General features: G+C 40.8%; 1 protein-coding gene across 6 annotated transcripts in view; it reads left to right on the forward strand.

The window, feature by feature from the left end:
- Positions 1–7,941, forward strand: part of ARB2A (ARB2 cotranscriptional regulator A) — a 474,471-nt gene extending 466,530 nt beyond the window's left edge. For 2 of the 6 annotated variants that reach the window (XM_056112439.1, XM_056112435.1), the window contains 3 exons: positions 4,638–4,776; positions 6,135–6,198; positions 6,627–7,941. In XM_056112439.1, the coding sequence (XP_055968414.1) occupies positions 4,638–4,776; positions 6,135–6,198; positions 6,627–6,683 (260 nt within the window). In that variant the 3' untranslated portion in view covers positions 6,684–7,941. Of the gene's footprint in view, positions 1–4,637; positions 4,781–4,990; positions 5,015–6,134; positions 6,572–6,626 lie in introns of those variants that run through there. The other 4 variants (XM_056112440.1, XM_056112437.1, XM_056112436.1 and 1 more) reach the window with 3 other exon arrangements.
- Positions 7,942–18,322: the final 10,381 nt, after the last annotated feature.

The raw sequence follows: 18,322 nt of genomic DNA on the forward strand, positions 1-18,322 counted from the left end.
CTGGTGCGTGTGCAACACCCAAAAGAAGAGAGAGAACACAGGGGATTGCCCTGCCACAGAGGCTCTCAACGGAATGACCATCTCCGAATGCAACAGCTATGTGTGCCTAGGTCGAGAAGTCAGCATGACGAATGACCTGGCACCTGAGTTGTGCAGGAGGAAGAGAGTGGCTTGGAACACCTTCAAGAAATAGCTAAGAGGACGAAGAACCTCCAGCTCCAGGCACATCTCTTTGATTCCACTGTTCTTCCTGCATTAACATATGCCTCAGAGACCTGGGCCCTACGCAAACAGGATGAGAACGCTATTTGGGTCTCCCAAAGAAGAATAGAAAGAGCTATGCTTGGAGTATCACGTTTCACTCAACTGAGTGAAAGAATCCGGAGTTCCGACCTCTGTGGACGATCAAGAATCAGAGGCGGTTTCTCGTTTGCCAAGACGTCAAAAAACAGATGGGCTGGACACGTAATGAGATTTAGAGATGACCACTGGACTAGAGCCGTTACCGGCTGGATTCCACGGATGTCAAAAGACCACATGGCTGCCCACCTACCAGATAGTCAGACTTCATCAAGATCATGAATGATCGGTTTGAGACTCTTCATGTTCCTAGAATGAACAGACGCCGTTGGGCATTGGGCTACACTAGCACACGACAGGGGCAAATGGAGACGTTACTGGTGCCCACTCAAGCAAACTGATGATTAACAGGAAGTCAAGTGATCAAGTGATCAATATGAAGCTGGATAATTTTTAATTATAAGTTAATAACTTCTGCAGGTTGATATAATAATAAACTGATATTATAAAGAAACTGATTTTTTTCCAAACATAAATTATCCAGTAAGAACACATCTGCAAATCCATAAGGTTACCAAAATGATTGCTTAAGAACATGAAAGGTATTTAATAGGTGGGAACTTGTATACATTAGGAGATGATGTTTTTGAAGTGGAGAGAAATTCACATTTCCTAAAAAAGAAGCAAGTTTATACAGAATGATTATGCTAGGGAAAAAAAAACAGGCCTGGTTATAGAACTATATTATCTCCTTTCAAGTAGCCTGGTTAGTATTAAATGGACTAGTTTCCATGTTTCCTATATATCATTACAGCTGGTTAGTAAATGCTACTTTTTATTTTCTTTTTATTGGCCTAAAATGTCTTCATTTGTATCCTTTTGTCACTAAATAATATAATATCCCCATGTTTCTGATGGAAAAATGTCCTGGACCTACAGTAGTGTATTTGGGTGGGGGGGGGTGTTAGGAGGGGTGTCACACCTGGTGATGCTCAGGGGTTACTTCTGGCAGTGCTCAGGGGGCCGGGCATCAAACCAAGGATGCCGGGGATCAAACCAGGGTCGGCCGCGTGCAAGGCAAACACCCTACCCTTTGTACTATCACAGTGGCCACAATAGTGTATTTTTTTTTTTGGCTTTTTGGGTTACACCTGGTGATGCGCAGGGGTTGCTCCTGGCTCTGCACTCAGGAATTACTCCTGGAAGTAGCTCAGGGGACCATATGGGATGCTGGGAATCGAACCCGGGTCAGCCACGTGCAAGGCAAACGCCCTACCCGCTTGCTGTCGCTCCAGCCCCAATAGTGTATTTTTTAAATATAGAAAATGGCTCTCAAAAGTTTTCCTTCTTTTATGAGTAAGGTATTTATATTTTTTATTAAATTTTGGCCCTGATATTCAAAAATGGTCTCTGTATTATGTACTTGAGGTGTGCATATGCAGTGCTAGACAGACATGCAATGACCTAACTTTCAAGTGCCATTTTTTAAATTACTAACAATATATTTTCAAAGGTTTAGAAAAGAAAGACCTGTTTTTGTAATATAGTCATGTTGCTATCGTAATATAGTCATGTTGCCACATCTTACTTTTAGGGACATCCCTCCCCCCCACCCTATCCCACTCTGTGTAATTCCATTCTAATGCACATCGCTCATTACCTTTACTGCTAACAGTTTCCCTTCCTGTGACAGACCTCACATTCTCATTATTTATACTCATAAATTGCAAGAGTAAATGTTGAGAGCCAGGGTAGGTTCTCAGTTAACTCAGGGACTTTGGTCTTTTCATCAGCTCAGGACTAATCAAGCAGAGAGTCATCATAAGCTAAAACTAAAAAGCCTTTGTAGTGATTTTATCACCAGGGAAATTTGTTCATCCTTCAGAAAGATTGTCACCAGGAAGGAAGAAAATAAAGGAGTTAAAATTGCTTCAGACCATTGACTCCTCAGGTCCCTCTAGATTCATAGACTGAATTGGTTTTCAAGGGGTGGGAGGAATTATGAGAAGAGTTCCCTGAGAAAGCTTACAAATTGATCATAGCCTTGGTAACACTAGTAAGTGTAAGTGTGATCACCATGAAGGAAATGCCAAATGAGATGAGCCTGGAAACAGGGGAAATGAGAAGGAAAAGAGACAATTAGCACCACTTTTTTCTTTTCTTACTGTGTTTAGGAGTGGCTGTTGCCGTGCAGTATACATCTGAGAATAGTCTTTCAAAAAGAAGAAGTACAATAGATTTTCATTATCATTTTAAGTGCAGCTAGTAATCACTGAAACGCCATAGCTTTGGGTAAACCTATCAGACCCTGAGTCCCTTTCTAAGTTACATTCACAGATATTTCAGGTAGGTATGTCTGAACACATCTACAACTGCTGGCTTGTGTCTGGATCATATTCAGGAGGTTCATTATTTAATTTTGTCATCTAAAGAAATCAGTAAAAATGTTAATAATAAATATCAGTAGATACTTATTATTAGAGAAGCTTGGCATTTTACACCTCTGGAGATGTAGGTGGGCTTAATTTCCCCCTAAAAATTCCACTAGGGCTTGTCCAAAGCCAGTTGGGCAGTTTCGGATTTGCCCTACAGTCATCACTCTCCAGTTGAATAACATTGAATTTTGCCCCAAATGAATAAGCAAATAGAGAAATGATGTTATTTTTTAGTTTGAATACAGTCGTGTTGGGTGATCTTTCTCAAGAATATGACTTAAGTACTGGATCCTGGTTCCAGATGCAGGTTCAGAAGACTGGTCTGCAGAACAGAGAAGAGGGCATGCTTGTGAGGAAGTGTGTAGAAGGGTTCTCTAGGAGGGCCAGCTCCCACAGCTAAGTCATACGCGCAGACTATAGCTTTCTGCTCTCCGGCCAACCGCAGCCATAGCATCCTTATTGTTGTAACTCCCAGATTGTGATACTGTCACAAAACTGTTGCTAAGCAACAAATGTGGTTACCAGGTCTCAGCGAATAGCTGAAGGGGAAAGCAAAGTGTTGCACCATTGTAGAGTAACCATAGCAATGACCTACTATTACAGACTAAAGAATTATCATTAACAATGTTAAAGTATCAGACTGAGGCCCCCCCCCCGCCCCCGAATCTGAAGACTTCCAGGCAGTATCTCTTTGCATAATTGAATGATCTACTAGGATATTTCAGCTGTTTCAAAGCTATACTCTCATTTGTGTGAGAGCCTCAGTACCTTCTCATTTTTTAATTAAAAATCGTAAAGTGGTGAAGCTACCTGCAAAATGATACACAACCCATCTCAGGAGTAAAAATATATTAATTTCCTCCTCTGTTTGCATGTCTACGTCATTGTTATTTCCAGCCTGTATTGCATGGATGGTTCATCTGATAAAAAAAAAAAATACTATGCATTCAGATGAAATCGAAGCCACAGAAAGAAGCTGCGCTTAAGTTAAATAACCCTGTAACTTGATAACGAAGGCTCCATATGCCACACTGAATTCCTCCTGACCCAACCCGAGGTGCTAGTTTAGTAGTCACGGCTCGAAAACATTTTCTTGTTTTTTTAATTCCCCAACGGGCCCCTACAGTGTTAAAGGATGCGGCTGCCCAGTGCTCTCCGAGGCATCCTCTCGCTTAGAGAATGTGGACCCTCATTAAGCGTCCTGAATAATTCGGCAGCGGTGACCTCGTGGAGGCAATGCGGTCTAAGTGCAGTGCTTCCCCAGGGGAGGCAAAAAATTCCCGCTGGTTTTTTTTTTTTGTTTTTTTTTTTTTTTTTTGTCCTCCGGGGGAGCCCAGGGGACGCGCGAGCGCTGCGGGAGGGTGCGGAAGGCGCGCGGGGCGGCGGGGGAAACCCAGCGCGGCGCCCGGGGAGAGGGGGCGGGGCCGCGCGGCCGAGCGCCGGGATTGGCCGGCACGGGCGGGGGGGCGGGGCGAGAAGAGCGGCGCAGGGGGGGGGGGGGGGGGTGGCGGCCCCGGGGTGGGTTGGGGCGCGGGGCGGGCTCCCGGGTGGGCGTCCGTCTGCAATCGCCCGGGGGCCGCGGCCCGCGCGAACCGGCAGGTGGACGCGCACGGGATGGAGGGGGGAGGCCGGGAGGCCGGCCCGCCGCCGCCGCCGCCGCCAACGCGGGGACACGGGCGCCCGCGAGGGGGCGGGCGGGGGGCGGCGGCGGGGAGCCCCGGCTGCACCTGTGCCTCGGCTGGGCTGGGCTGGGCCGGGCTGGGCCGGGCCGGGCCGTCGCGGCTCCCCCGCCCCCCACCTGCCGCCTCCTAACCGAGCCCCTTTCCTTGCTCCCTCCCCCCCCCGCCCCGCCTCCGCCCCCGCCCCCGCCGCCCACCCCCGCTTGTCTGTCTGTCTCCGCAGGGACCGACCGCCACGAGCTCACGTCGTGGAAGAGCTTCCCGTCGATCTTCAAATTCTTCAGCGAAGCCTCGGAGGCCAAGAGCGGCGCCCTGAAGCCGGCGCTGACGCGGCGCTCCTACCGCATCAAGCACGAGGAGCTGTAAGCGGAGCGCGGGCGAGCGCGAGCGCGGCGGGGGAGGGGACGCCCCGGAGCACCCCCCCCCCCCCACCCCCACCACCACCCCGAGAGCCTGCACCCACCCGCCTCCGAGAGCGCGCGCGCGCCGCCTCCCAGCCCCTCATTAGATTGTTTTCCTCTCCGAGCACGGGGGTCGTGCGGTGTACATCTAAATAGCGTTTTGCATTATTTCTAGATGAGTGCAACTGTCAAAGCAATCTGGGTCCGCCGGCGGCCGGGCCGGGCTTCCCGCGGGCCCAGCCCGGCTGCTCCGCGCTGCCCAGCCCGCCCGCCCGTCCGTCCGTCCGTCCGTCCGTCCGTCAGCGCGCAGATGAGGGCTGACAGCGCCCGGCCCCGCGCGGCCCGCGCCGCTCTAATTGCCCCGGCCGAGCCCGCGCGGCGCCTGCGCAGTCCTACCGCCCGCCCCACTCCGCCCTCCTCCCCCCCACCCACCCCACCCCTTAATCCTGGCCCTTTTACTGCCTCTCCGCACAGAAGCGAACTCTTCTGACTCTTCAAACTTGCATTCTTGCATTTTGAGGTCGGCTTTTGCCCGTTGGCATCTTATGCCTCTCTCTTTTTTTCTTTTTTTTTTTTTTGATTTAAACCCAGCGGGCCCTCCCCCCCCTCTATCAAGCAAAGCCAGATTTAAATTCAGAACATGAATGCCATGATCTACTAGATAGTTTGGGAGTGCAAATTGTAGTCTCTCCCGGATTTATCTGTGTTTTATTCCGAGACCCCCGAACAACTTTGCATAAAAACCGCTCAAGTCCTGACTCTTAAACGTTGCCTCTTCCAAAAAAATAAAATAAAATAAAGCAAAGCAACCCTGCCTGTTCACTTTGACTCTCCTTTCCGGAGAGGTGGTTGTAACCAAAACCAAACGATGAGCCAATCTGTTTAGGTACATGTGTGAACGTCTCATTTTTGAAGAAATTTCCAACTGTATCCTTAGAATTGACTTTGTTTTTTAAAATCTAGAATGTCCGTTGAGTAGCGTTGTGGTTGAGATTTCATGCTTCATTTTGGCCAGTTCAGTCTTAAAGTGGAGAAAGTTTGTGTGGATCCTAACTAGAATCATCATCTATCCTGAACTTTCATGAACTTAAAACCTTCTGGGGATAGAACTTGGTTTTGTCACCAGGAAAATGAACTTGCGTACTAAATTGCATAGTTCACTGCATAGTTCATGTTCCTTGTGAAAAACTAGGGCCATGAGGGGGGCTGAAATGGTTCTTTTCCTCTTCTGCCCCAACAGAAAAGCAAATACCTGGTGTGAAAGATTTTTCTCCTCTCAATCCAACAGTATCATTTATAGTAGTCCACTTCCTTTGTAGGGTTTGCCCTACTGTTTCAACTTTTAAATCCAGCTCAGATCTGATCAACACTGTGAAATATGAGGTAAAATAAGGTTTTTCTGACTTTTTCCATTCAATATTAAATATTAGCTATCAATTTTTAATTACTTGAATATAATTACTTAGTGAAGATTGTTTCTAATAGATGAGGATCTGAATTTAATATTTTTTCAATCTTTTTTAAAGTGTATGCAACAATTAACATGCCTGCCTTATTTGAGGACGTGATAAAAATGTATCCAAAATGACTTAAGTCTGTCTGATTCCTCAAAAAAAAAAAAAAAAACTAACCACCTCATGGATAAATGCTTTTATATTGTGAACTGATTACAAGAAGTTTTAAAATTGATAATTCTTTTCTGTGTTTTGGTATACAAGTACAATTAATTCTTTTCGTTTGAATGATGGCAAATGAATGTGATTCTTTTTTCAGTGATTCTATATGCATATCTTTCGATGTTATTTTAACAGAAACAACACAAGAGGGAAAATCAAAACATCATTTTATCAAGCTCCTGGATGACTTAAAATGTATACTCACTCCCCCCCACCCAACAATGTTTAAAGCACGCTTTGGTCTCCAATTTTTTCTATTTTAGATGTAGTGAACTATGTAAAATAATGGTACCTTCTTCCTTTAAGAGAATTTGAGAATTGATGTGGAAAGAATATACTTCAAATTATACTAAACTATAGCTGTTTTCAGAATCTAAAAAATGCAGAAAACTAATTTAATTGCATTTTTAAAATCATTTGCACGATGTTGGAAAATTTACGAAGCTTCTGCAACTAAATTAGAGCAAAGTAAATATGCTCAGCTATCAAACGAAATCACTCCTATTCCTTCTCCAATTCTCACTTAAAAAAAAAAACTTTATTTGTAGCTTAAGTGATTCACTGTTTAATTGCCTCTAATACTTTTGCATCCACCTTGTTTTAGGCCTTGTTTAACTATCTATAGAGAGCTATTTGCAAACTTAAGTTGTGTAAATGTAATTTCTACTTGTGGATCTGAAGGATAGCAACCCGGAGAGATCTAGGCAAATCATTCAAGACCTCCTACTGATAACTGATAAGATTCTTTGTATAGTGGGATTTTTAACCTGTTGATTATGGGGCTGTTGGTATAAATGTAATAATATCATTCACCTCAATTTTCCTGATATAACAACAAACAGTTGGGAGTAGCCCTCCTGCTTGGAGGGGACAAGTGTTAACAATATTTCTGCTCTGATCTTCTCCCTGTCTTGTTTCCTTTAGACAGGTTTTTAGGGGCCATAGAGGTTTAAGCTTAGGATGTAAGCTTTTCCCCCCCTGTTTTTAATTACATACTGAATGTTTACTGATCAGTGCTTAGTGATAGCGAAGAGTTGTTCTATCGAAGATTTAAAATAGTCTTGTTAAAACTTGTAAGTCAAATATTGGCTTTGGAGCTTTCTAAAAATGCCTAACCCTGCAATCCTTGAAAGTTTTTATGGGTATTCGAAGGGAGGGATCTACTTGTAATAACTGTTCTTTTCTCACATTTTTGCCTTGTGCTTTGATCTGGATTACATTATTGTCAATACCAAAAAATAAAAAAGTAAAGCACAGGAGTTTTCCTATATTACATATTTTTGTTTACCACTTTAAAATAAAATAAAAAACACTTTTCCCAACAAGCATTGGTGTATCATTCTTGCTTGGAAGTTCATTTGTCATCAACTCTACTGAGCTTAATAAAGTAGAAATATTGAAAAGAATGATGGAGCAGCATTCATCAATATTTTAAACCTTGTAGATATTCATTACTGTTGCTATAATATAATAACCTGATCTTCAGTTGAGTCACGATTTGGCTTGGCCCTTTCGAAAAGTTATATTTTTAAAAACTGTCTTTAAAATATCCGTAATATCAACACAAAAAATTTTGAACACATAGTCAAACAGTTGTTTTATACACTGCACCTTATCATAAACAATGTTCTTACCAAGAGGACTCTAGAGGTATTAAATTGCTCCCAAATTGTTATATAATTTTTGATGTATCCTATTTGAAAGTACTTTGTTTACACTTCTTTTACATTTTTCCCTTCTATGTAATACCTATGACTTGTTTGAAAGCATGCGGGCAACATCATATTAACTTGTTATCAGTGCTAATAAGGTTTTTTAATTTTATTTATTTATTTATTTTTATCATTTGGAGTTCTGACCCAAACATGCATGTGTGTCCTATTCTAACCAGGGTTTGCAGCTGTAAACTGAAGTGATTCTTCTGGTGTAGAGTCTGTAATCCTGATTATTTAAGAAAGATGACTATTAACAAAATAGTCTAAAAATTTCTCAGAGTCTTTCCCCTTGCCACTGTGGAGTGGGAGGAGGAGGGGAAACGGAGGAATGAATAAAAAAATAAATGAGACATTCCCAACTTTGAAATATGGGTGGCAAATAAAGGGATAATGGTGGTGCTTATTTTATGATTACTTATTAGGGCTGTAATAATATAAAATAAAAGACACCAGGAGGTACTCCCTTTCAAAAATTGAATACTTTCCTTCCTTCCTTCCTTGTATAGTGTGACTGAGTGGGAGTCTCTTGAATTGTTCGTCTTCCTTTTATCTAATATTCTATTAATCTCCAAAAAGATCAGTTTGAGTCTGGGAAAGGGTTTTTAATCAACACTTCACAGAGCTTAAAGCCACCCTACCTAACGCGTCAGCTTTGTGAAGGGGGTTTAGATTTAAAGCATTGCAACTGTCATGCACTGTACTAAAAGTAAAGAATGTACACCAAGTGGAAGATGTTGAAAAGAGGGAAATAGCACAAAGTCGATTAACGGAGATTCGAGAATAGAAGTGGCCATCAAAGCATTCCAGCGTTTATCTCCAAATCTATGTAGGGTGAAAAAAAAAGCAACAATGATAGTTCTAAATCTCACACTTAGGAGGGATGAATGTTGATTTAATTGATTCATTTGGATCGATGTTTTTTAAGTTTCACGCCACTGATCTTTCATGTAGTGATGTCCTTAGCAGCCAGTGGTCTGACATGAGCCTTCTCAGATTTCATCAGTGGGACTCTCCGTGACATCTAATATTATGCAACAGTCTGTGCAATGGCAACTCTGGAACTGGAAGACCTCAACGCCAAAGACCATGGCTCGATGGAAGAGCTCTTACTAGTTGTTACCACAAAGGGTTTTGTGGAGTGCCAATTGTAAATGAAACCGAAGGTTAAAATCGCCAAATATTAAAAGTGAACTTTAATTGCTCAATAGAACAAAGTCATCCTGAAGGTTGGACCATTAAGTAGATACCATACAGCAACCAGCATTTCTCCCTTGGAGGCAGGGGTTGGGAAGAAACATGAAAAATCGACATTTGGCTGAATCCAAGAGGCCTCCATGAAACTTTTCTAAGTCCTTTGCCTTGAGATTTGTGGCACACCTTTCATTATATTCTTTGTGGTTTAGGAATTGGGTTCTATTTGAAAAGGACATGAAACATGGTTCTAGAAAGAAATCTTGAGACCCTGCATTTTTCAAAATCATTCAGCTTTTTACTTCCAACGATATTACACTCGCTCATATCAGAGATTGTCATAGGTAAAATAATGTTGAACTGTACTTTGTAGCCAGCCTGTAATAGCAATACAAAGAATTTGAAATGAAAAGACAACCAACACCCCAAGAATGATATGTCTCTTTTTAAAGTTTACAATTTGAATAATGAACTTGGATAGAAACTTGGCAGGAAAACAAACCATGGCACCATCACATCACCAACCATTTTCACTTTTCTGTCCAATTTCAGAGTGCATGTGTTTGTGTGAGTATTTCACTAGATCAATGACAGCTCTTTATTTGCATAATTATATGCTCTGGTCTGAAGAGAAAACTAACCCCCAAATTTCATGGGTCACCAAACTGCAACAATCAATGTTTTATCACGTATGCTAAGCAAAATCTAAGAAGCTATATGAAGTTTCTTGGGGAGTTTTTACTCCTCAGAAAAGTAAAGAGTTTTCCTCTCTTGAATAGATTCAAAATCTTTCCAAGTTCTTTGTAACTGAATTCTGTTTGAAGGCAAAACTAGAGATTAACATGTAGATCTGGATCTTAGACTCGCTAGCATTACTTCAAAGTGGTTTAGGAAGGAAGAGTAGCATTTTTGGAACACTAAACTTTTCAATTCTAAGTACTGTGTCCATCATGCTAAAAATATAATTGGTCAAATTATGCTAGCCAAAATGAAGTTCAAATAAACTACAATTGAATATAAAGTTTATTTTCTTCTTTGAAATAAACTCAGGGTTTTTTTAAAGACTTAATAGGAAAATGTATGTATGCATGCATAGATGTGTGAATACATATGTATATATACATTTATGTTTATGTCACTGGGGTACATGTGCCCATTTCACCCAAAATGGACACCATCTAGTATGCGTATATCTTTTCAGTGAGTATAGCTTACATAGTTGGTGCTCAATATCTTTTGGTCACCAGTATTGTTTATAAACTTAATTTTGAATGAGAATTTTTATGTTTTAATTTCCATAAGTCATGAATATTGTCAAATGTCTTAAATTCACTTGCATCTGTAAATTTTGTTTATATGTGATGGGTATTTGTAAGATTGGATTTATTTCATTAAAGAAATTTGGATTAAGCTGATGGTGTCTTCAGTGTGTAGGCAATCTGCCAGGGTTGAAATACAATAGAATACAGAGGCACATGCAGAGAGTAACTGTATTTATGGAGTTATTAAAATCTGGGAAAGCATGTCTTTACCTAGACTCTGAAGGAACATGCTAGTACGTGAATAATTCTTCTGAAATAAGACTTATGTCTGGCTTTCACTTAAAAAGTGTGTAAAACCTTTTCTTTCAAGTGAGCTAGTTATAATAATATATTGGCAGATTTTTTGGTTAATAAAATGGGGAAAAATGGAAGCACTTCACCAAGAAACAGAAGAAATGAAATCATGGGGGAAGGGTGTAAGGTTACATCATTTTTAAATTTTATTCTCTGTCTTGAAGAAGGATGAGATCTTTACGTCAGTCATCAGGGGTTTCCTAAAGTGTTCCTGTTACCTGGAGGGAAAATTCTCTAAAGTTTTTAATAGAAGTTACATGCAAATGGAGGATCTTAGCTTCTTTTTTTCTCAAAACTTAACCATCTTCCAAAATTGCCACATCTCTCCTCCTTATTGTCCTTACTGAGATATCCACCCAGCTATCCTTCTGCCACACTGCCCCTCTCATCTACTTCCCTGGAAGTTGCTGTTTGGACTGAAGATCTTGCATTCCTCTAGGTGAACATTCCTCAAAATTAAATCTGTAAAAACAAGTAAGTCCATAGTTAGCATTTTTATCAAAAAGAGTTGTAGAGCAAATGAGTTAAAGCAGATATCTGACCAAAGCAGTAAAGACTGAAAAACTAAAGAAAATTCTTGTATTGTACTATTAAAGATTTATAGAGTGGGCAACTATGTGCTTCTGAGTTAGATTAATTTTCCTTTTATTTTAACAATATAAACTCCAAAAGGAAAATAATAGATAAAACGTGAACCTAATTACTTTTTTCTTCTCTATTTGACCTTTGTGGGTCCTTGCTATGAGTTTTAGATAGAATTCTCAGATTTCTGCTCTTCCTGGATCACAGAAATGTCTGTTATTTCTCACTGAATTGCACACAGGAAGGGACTGACTAATACCTGAAAAACCTACATTTTTACTTTTTGTCATTTTTGTTTCTTTTAACTGAGGTGCCACCTAATCCTTCTGTATCTGAAGATGGTATCTCTGATCCAATTGATATTCATATACCTCTACATAATTATTTTCTTTTTAAGAAAAGTATAAATAAGTGACTTTTTCCCCCTCCAACAAATGTTCACACCTTCTCTGGACACTTAGATAATCAGTATTTCCCAACTGTAGAAATATGGGTGGTTTGTTGCAGTGGTGTTGATCTGGTAGGTTTTGTTTTGATTTGTGCTTTTGCTTTCTCTCACTATATTACTTAGTATCATCCCAGATCTAAAAATAACAAAATGTCACACTTTTTGGCTTTCCTACAGTTTCAAAACCATCAGAATTGCATTGATCTCAGAAGTATTGATCTAGTGCTTGATATCAAATTTTAAATGAGATGCTATCAGTTGCAACTGATTACTCTATGAGTTGTTTGAATTCTTGTCCCTTTCCTTCCTTATTGTCACACGGATTCAAGTTGCTGAAGTGAAGTAACATTTTCATGACTAACCCAATTAAGATCAACTCTTTTACTTTTTTTACATGCTGGTTTGACACAGAAAAAGTTCTACCTGAAACTTTGTTAGATGTTTTCATATATTTTAACAACATATAGATATATATATTCCACCAAAATGTGTGTTACACATAGACAAAAACATGTTTTTTTTCCACAAGTGTGATTCACCTAGTCTGTTGTGTTTCTATTTAGTTCTTTATGCTAATTTAGAAATGATTTCTGTTTACAACCTGCCTTCTTTCCATTCCACCTATCTTAATCAAATTTGTTTTAAGAGAATATAGTTTCTAGAGTTCCATTTTACAACTTAAAATGAGAATATAGCTTTTTCACATTTACACACGCACCACAACGGTTACTTTGCTCCTTTTACTTTGCTCACAAAAATACAACTGCAGTATTTGGTCAGTATGAGTTCAGAGACTTCTTTAAATGAAATTGGATCTATGTATATTTGATACTTACTCAATAAACTCATGTTGTCTGACAGACTAAGTCATGCTGTGCTTTTATATCCTACAAAATCTGGAAATAGCTCAGTGCTTTTAGAAATGTTAGAAATATCAAATAACCCTTTTTCTCTTCGTCTTTCTCCCTTCCTTTGAACATCGAGATTGGGTTATTCACATTTATTTGAAATGTGGGATTCCTTGAGGAAGGAACCACCTATAATAACCTGTTAACACTTGTCTGACAAAGTAGCGCAGACTGATAAGTAGAGTATAAACCTCTAAATCATTGTATACGTTGTACAGCCACGCGTGTATTTCCCACCGTCACGGGGATAAAAGAAGCCCATGCCTCCCGGGTTTCTCGGTTCCTCTTCTTTGGACACCTGAGCTGGGTTTAGGAACAGCGGGACCCAGCCGCGTCCTTCCCAGCACCATGGACAGCTCCCGGCGCGCCCCCTTTCCCTCTCCCCTCGCCAGCACCCCCAAGTTCCTGCCCTCGCCCCATTTGGGGCTTTGTTGTTGTTGTTGTTGTTCTCTTAAGTTTCTTCCACTCTCCCTCGCTCTCGGAAACAGGCTCTTTAAACCTTACCAGCTGAACCCAAAATAACAACCGGTCTTGAAAGTGAGTGGGGAGCGAGTCTTGCTTGCTCCACGCCCGGTGGTGGAATGAATGCCCCTGAGCTGACACACGGTTTCCTGCTCCCCGAAGTCGCCTGGACGTTCTCATGAGAGCAGCGCCACTCTCAGTTCGTTTCAGAGGCAGAATCCTACCCCGACAACTTTCCCTGGACCAACTTTAGGCATCACCAGCTCTCAGCAGGGCCAGGGCCAGGCACACTCTAGTTTCAGAGACTAGCTGTAACTAGCTAGGGTCTCATCGCCTCCGGGCAGCCGGTCGCAGTCGGGAGAGCCCTAAGCGACGACAGGAGAAGTCGCACACCCGCACCCACTGGGCGCTCGGGTGTGCGGGCGCCGGGAGCGCTCGGAGCGCCCGATCGGTCCCTCGGATGCGCCCAGGTATTGGTGCATTACCGCCTCGAGAGGGGTGGCAGGGCCGCGGGCGCCCGCCCCGGGCGCGCTAAAGAGCTTGACAGCGGCTACTTTGACAGGGCTAAAAGGAGGGCGCGTCTGACTCAGCACCCACCACCACCTCTCCACTACATCGCAGACCTCAACTCCAAGCTCCAAATTTCAGCATATCTCTCAACTTGGCTTTCTTTTTCATTGTCGCACTAAGCAAAGTACGGTAAAGGAAGACACTCTGGTGCGGTATCTTTTTCATTGCACGGTCCCTCTAGCGACATGGAAGTTGTCACTTGTAAATTCCTAGTTTGGGGTGGGGGTAGAAGTGGGTTCCTTCCTTCCTTCCTTCCTTCCTTCCTTCCTTCCTTCCTTCCTCCCTCTCTCCCTACCTACCTCCCTCCCTTCCTTCCTCCCTCCTTCCCTCCCTCCCTCTCTTCCTTCCTTCCTTCCTTCCTTCCTTCCTTCCTTCCTTCCTTCCTTCCTTCCTTCCTTCTTTCCTCCCTCCCACCCTCCCTCCCTCTCTCCCTACCTCCCTAACTCCCTTCCTTTTTACTTTCTTTCCTTCTTTCTAATTCAATTTGCAACTTACTTTTGCTTTTTCATCGAAACTCGCTTTACTTGTTGGGCTTTGAATGAAATCCCTTCCCTGCCACTGGGACCTTATTCTAATCTCTTGAAGCGACTTTCAGGCTGAAAACATTATGTTTAGCGCAGGTGAGGTGACCAAAAGCAAATCACTGTAAGAGATAGATTTTACAGAAATAGTTTCAAACCAACTTAATCCAAACTCTTCCAGAAAGGTCAAAAATAGTGGAAAGAGGAGAGGATCATAATACCTGTGTCAAGGCATTTATTTCCTACCGAATAGCTTCAATGAACTGGTTTCAAAATTGCTTTTATATAGTCACAAGAATTAGAATACAATTCAGGTCAAATGTATTCTAATTTTCTATTTAATGTAACATTTTAATAAAAATATTCCATTAATTCCTAAGTTTAGTGACAATCCAGCTTCAAAACACTATTTTTCTATCCCTTTGGGACATGCGAATATTTTATCAACTATTTCAAGGGTTAACAATTTATTGTTTCCTCAGAATAGACATAAACACGAATTTTCACACACAATTTTTGTATGAGACACAATGTTTGTCTGCAGACATAATTTTATTTGCTTTTTATTATGCAAAGTTACTGTTGAATGCTCCCTCGTGTTGATTTTTCCTTATAATTTGATCATTCTTGCAGTCATACGACATGTTTTGCCCAAATACTAAAAATATGTTCATACTAATAGAGAAACTTGATCGTGCAGTGAGCTAGTTAAACTTACAGCAAAAACTTCCTCTGAAAACCAGAACTCACATCCGCTAAGAGAGTTTGGCAGCTAAAGTGTTCAGGGTAGCAAAGGAGACCTGTTGAATAATAGTCTTGAAGAATCTATATATTGTAGATCTACTTTCAAAAATCTCACCCAGTAACTGAGATATGTCTGTAATATTTGCACATCTTTGCGGGGGGCGGGAGGGGGGGGGCTCATTCCATGAGTTTCTATCATGGATAAAGAAAACATTTATCTAACCTATTGTGTGTGGGGGGGGGGGAGTGTTGTAAATGGGCAGAGATTCAGAAATTTTAAAAAGGAATCAGGTAAAAGGAAGCACAGGGGATATCCTTTGTTGCTACTCTGGAACGGTGCAGATTTAGGAAGGAATAGATAGTACTTTGTAAACTGTGGGTGTCAAGCATTTATTTTCTCAAGCTAGGTTTTAGGGAGTCTCTTTCCCTCACTAAAGATTTCCCTTATGACTTGGGGATCAGGGTAACTTAAACAGGCATTTACTTTTGAAAAGTGAATTTCAAACCCCATTTCCAAATGACTTTTCTTGATTATTCTAAATATATTAGAGATGTCCACACCTGGGTGGATTTTAGGACCACTTTGCTAGACAAAAAAAGTGTGGAAATAAGGATTATATGAAGTGTATTTTTTTAAAAAACTCGAATTGAGTAGTACTTACCAGGTTTCCTGAAATGAGTTCTCTAATTGTGTTTGCTTACCACATACTACCAGTGTAGGTTCAGTGAAATTTTAAATCATTTTAAAGCACTGAGAATGAATCATCCACACCCCTTTATATCCAAGTTTTACTTTTAATTCTATCCCTATTCTTCCACATGGTTTATTGGTGTCTTATCCTTTAAAAAAAAAAACTTCAAAGTCTTTAAAAATAAGTTTTCTTGTTTCTTGCCCATTTGTCAATGTCAAATATACAGTGCCCATTCAGTTAAAGAAAAGTACACGTTTCATATATTATAAAAGAACAGGCTTCTTTATTTGGTTTCTTGGAAATCAATATTCCCTTAAACTTTTACCCCGTGGGGAAGGACGAAATGTAAACAATAACTACAAAACTTCAACATGACAGTATTGGTTGAAATCCACAGAATGATCAGTCACAGGTAATGATCATTACCTTGTATAGGTAGGAAAAAACTCAGACTCCTGTGATTACTCTGGAAGGGACCCAAGGTTTCTGACGTCTAGCTCCAGTGCTTCCAATTTGTCTACGGAGTTAGCTCTCTTGGAGAGTCAAGTAGAAAGTTAATTCTAAACTTTCTTATCAGACATCTCAGTAGCCATACCAATTTTCAAATCTGTAAGCTGGGAGGTAAGTGAGAAAACATAGGGAGGTCGCAAAATACAGCCACCCCCAATAAAAGCAGAACCATGATTTCAGTCTTTCCTGATATGATTTCAGGCTTTGATATCTTGCTTTTATACTGAGAACAACAAAAAACAAAATATCCACTTCTCTGACGAATAAAAGTTTAAAGGAACTTTGAAATACATTTTGCAATTTAATTTCTGCTTCTTAAAAGTAACCACGCAAGTGAAGAAATATCCAAAGCACTAGATGAACAAATTACCCCTTAACTACCTAAAAATTAACAGCAGAGGGAAGAATATACCTAGTTTTCAATGCAGTCAACTTTTAAAACTATTTGCTCTGGAATACAATATCTAATGGGATGCAGTTTGCAGAAATAATAAACTAGGCTCTCGAGAAAGCCATAAAATATATTAAACCTCTTGAGAAAACAGTTGGGAGGATTTGTGAGTGTTTGAGAATCTGGTGATCTAGTGGAAGCACAACTCACTCAAATCTGAATTTTCATGATCAACTTTCAGCCCTGAGAAAAAGGAGAGCCATTTGTTTAACTTAATCTGGAACATATGTTTGCACCAGTAGCAGGTTTTTTGGTGTGTGGCTAGGGCTGATCAAGTTGTAAATTTTCCGCTTAGGTTTTCAGCGCCTGCTAGTTTCAGCCTAACACCTAGAGAGAGAGACTCGACGGAGTTCTTCACCAAAGCAGCCAAGTCTTGACAAAAGTTTTCCAAGCTGCCCAGTGCTTAGTATTATTTATTTTCCCAAAGGTGGACCGCTTTTATACAAATTAGTCACCTAAATCCTATAAGTGATAAGTTAAACTCACTCTTCTTAAAGTTTTGGTAAAATTTATGCTAATTTTTTTCATATGCCTTTCTCACCTGCAGCTTTCTCTAAAAGGAGAACATAAATGCAGAATAGTGGGTGTCGTGAATAGGGGACACCTTACTCCGGCAAAACAACTTGTAGATCCTTTGGGCTCTATCCCCCCCACAATCAGAAACTTAGAATTACTGATGTTCTCGCTTTGTGTTTTGATACAAAGGAGCGTCAGGAAAAAAAAATCTAAAGACCCAGTGTGTTTGAATATCTAAGAATAGCAATTATAATAAATATACATTAAAATCCACAAATCAGTCCCGTCACTTGGAACAAGCATTGGGATCATTTTATTACCAACATTAAAGCACATGGCTTTGTAGACATGAATTTTAGTATTGAGGCTATAACCAAATCACAGTATTTTAAAATCAATTCATGATACACCATGGAGACGAATAGAAGTAATAAGTTTACTAAGATTTATTTCATATTGAAATGCGAATGGGACCAGTGGTGTGAATGGGTGGAGAAATCTGGTGGTAGACCTCAAAGACTGCAAATAGCCATCTGGACCTGCTGATTTATCTTCTTCCTGAAAACCTCAATCAGATTCCTGGAGGAAAGTTCCTAAAGTGCTTTTTTTTTAATGCATCAGAATGAGTCATTGAGCCATAACTGTGCCCTAAATTCAGGTGCAGAGTTCGGCTAAATTTTATTATCATAGAGATTCATGTGGGCAGCTCCCACCTGGACACTACCTTAATCAAAAACTGAACAAGGGTGACAAAAAAAAACAACAACATGGTAATAATCACATTACCAGCGCAGTGCTAATCAAATGCCCACAGCGAGTTGAGAAGAACGGTGCTATAAAAGCCGCTTTAATTCTGAAAGAGAAGGTCCTGAGACACCGAGCGCCATCTAGCAAGCAAAGTTAGA

The sequence above is a fragment of the Sorex fumeus genome, unplaced genomic scaffold, assembly GCF_029834395.1.
Source record: "Sorex fumeus unplaced genomic scaffold, SorFum_2.1 ptg000018l, whole genome shotgun sequence".
NCBI classification, from domain to species: Eukaryota; Metazoa; Chordata; class Mammalia; order Eulipotyphla; family Soricidae; genus Sorex; species Sorex fumeus.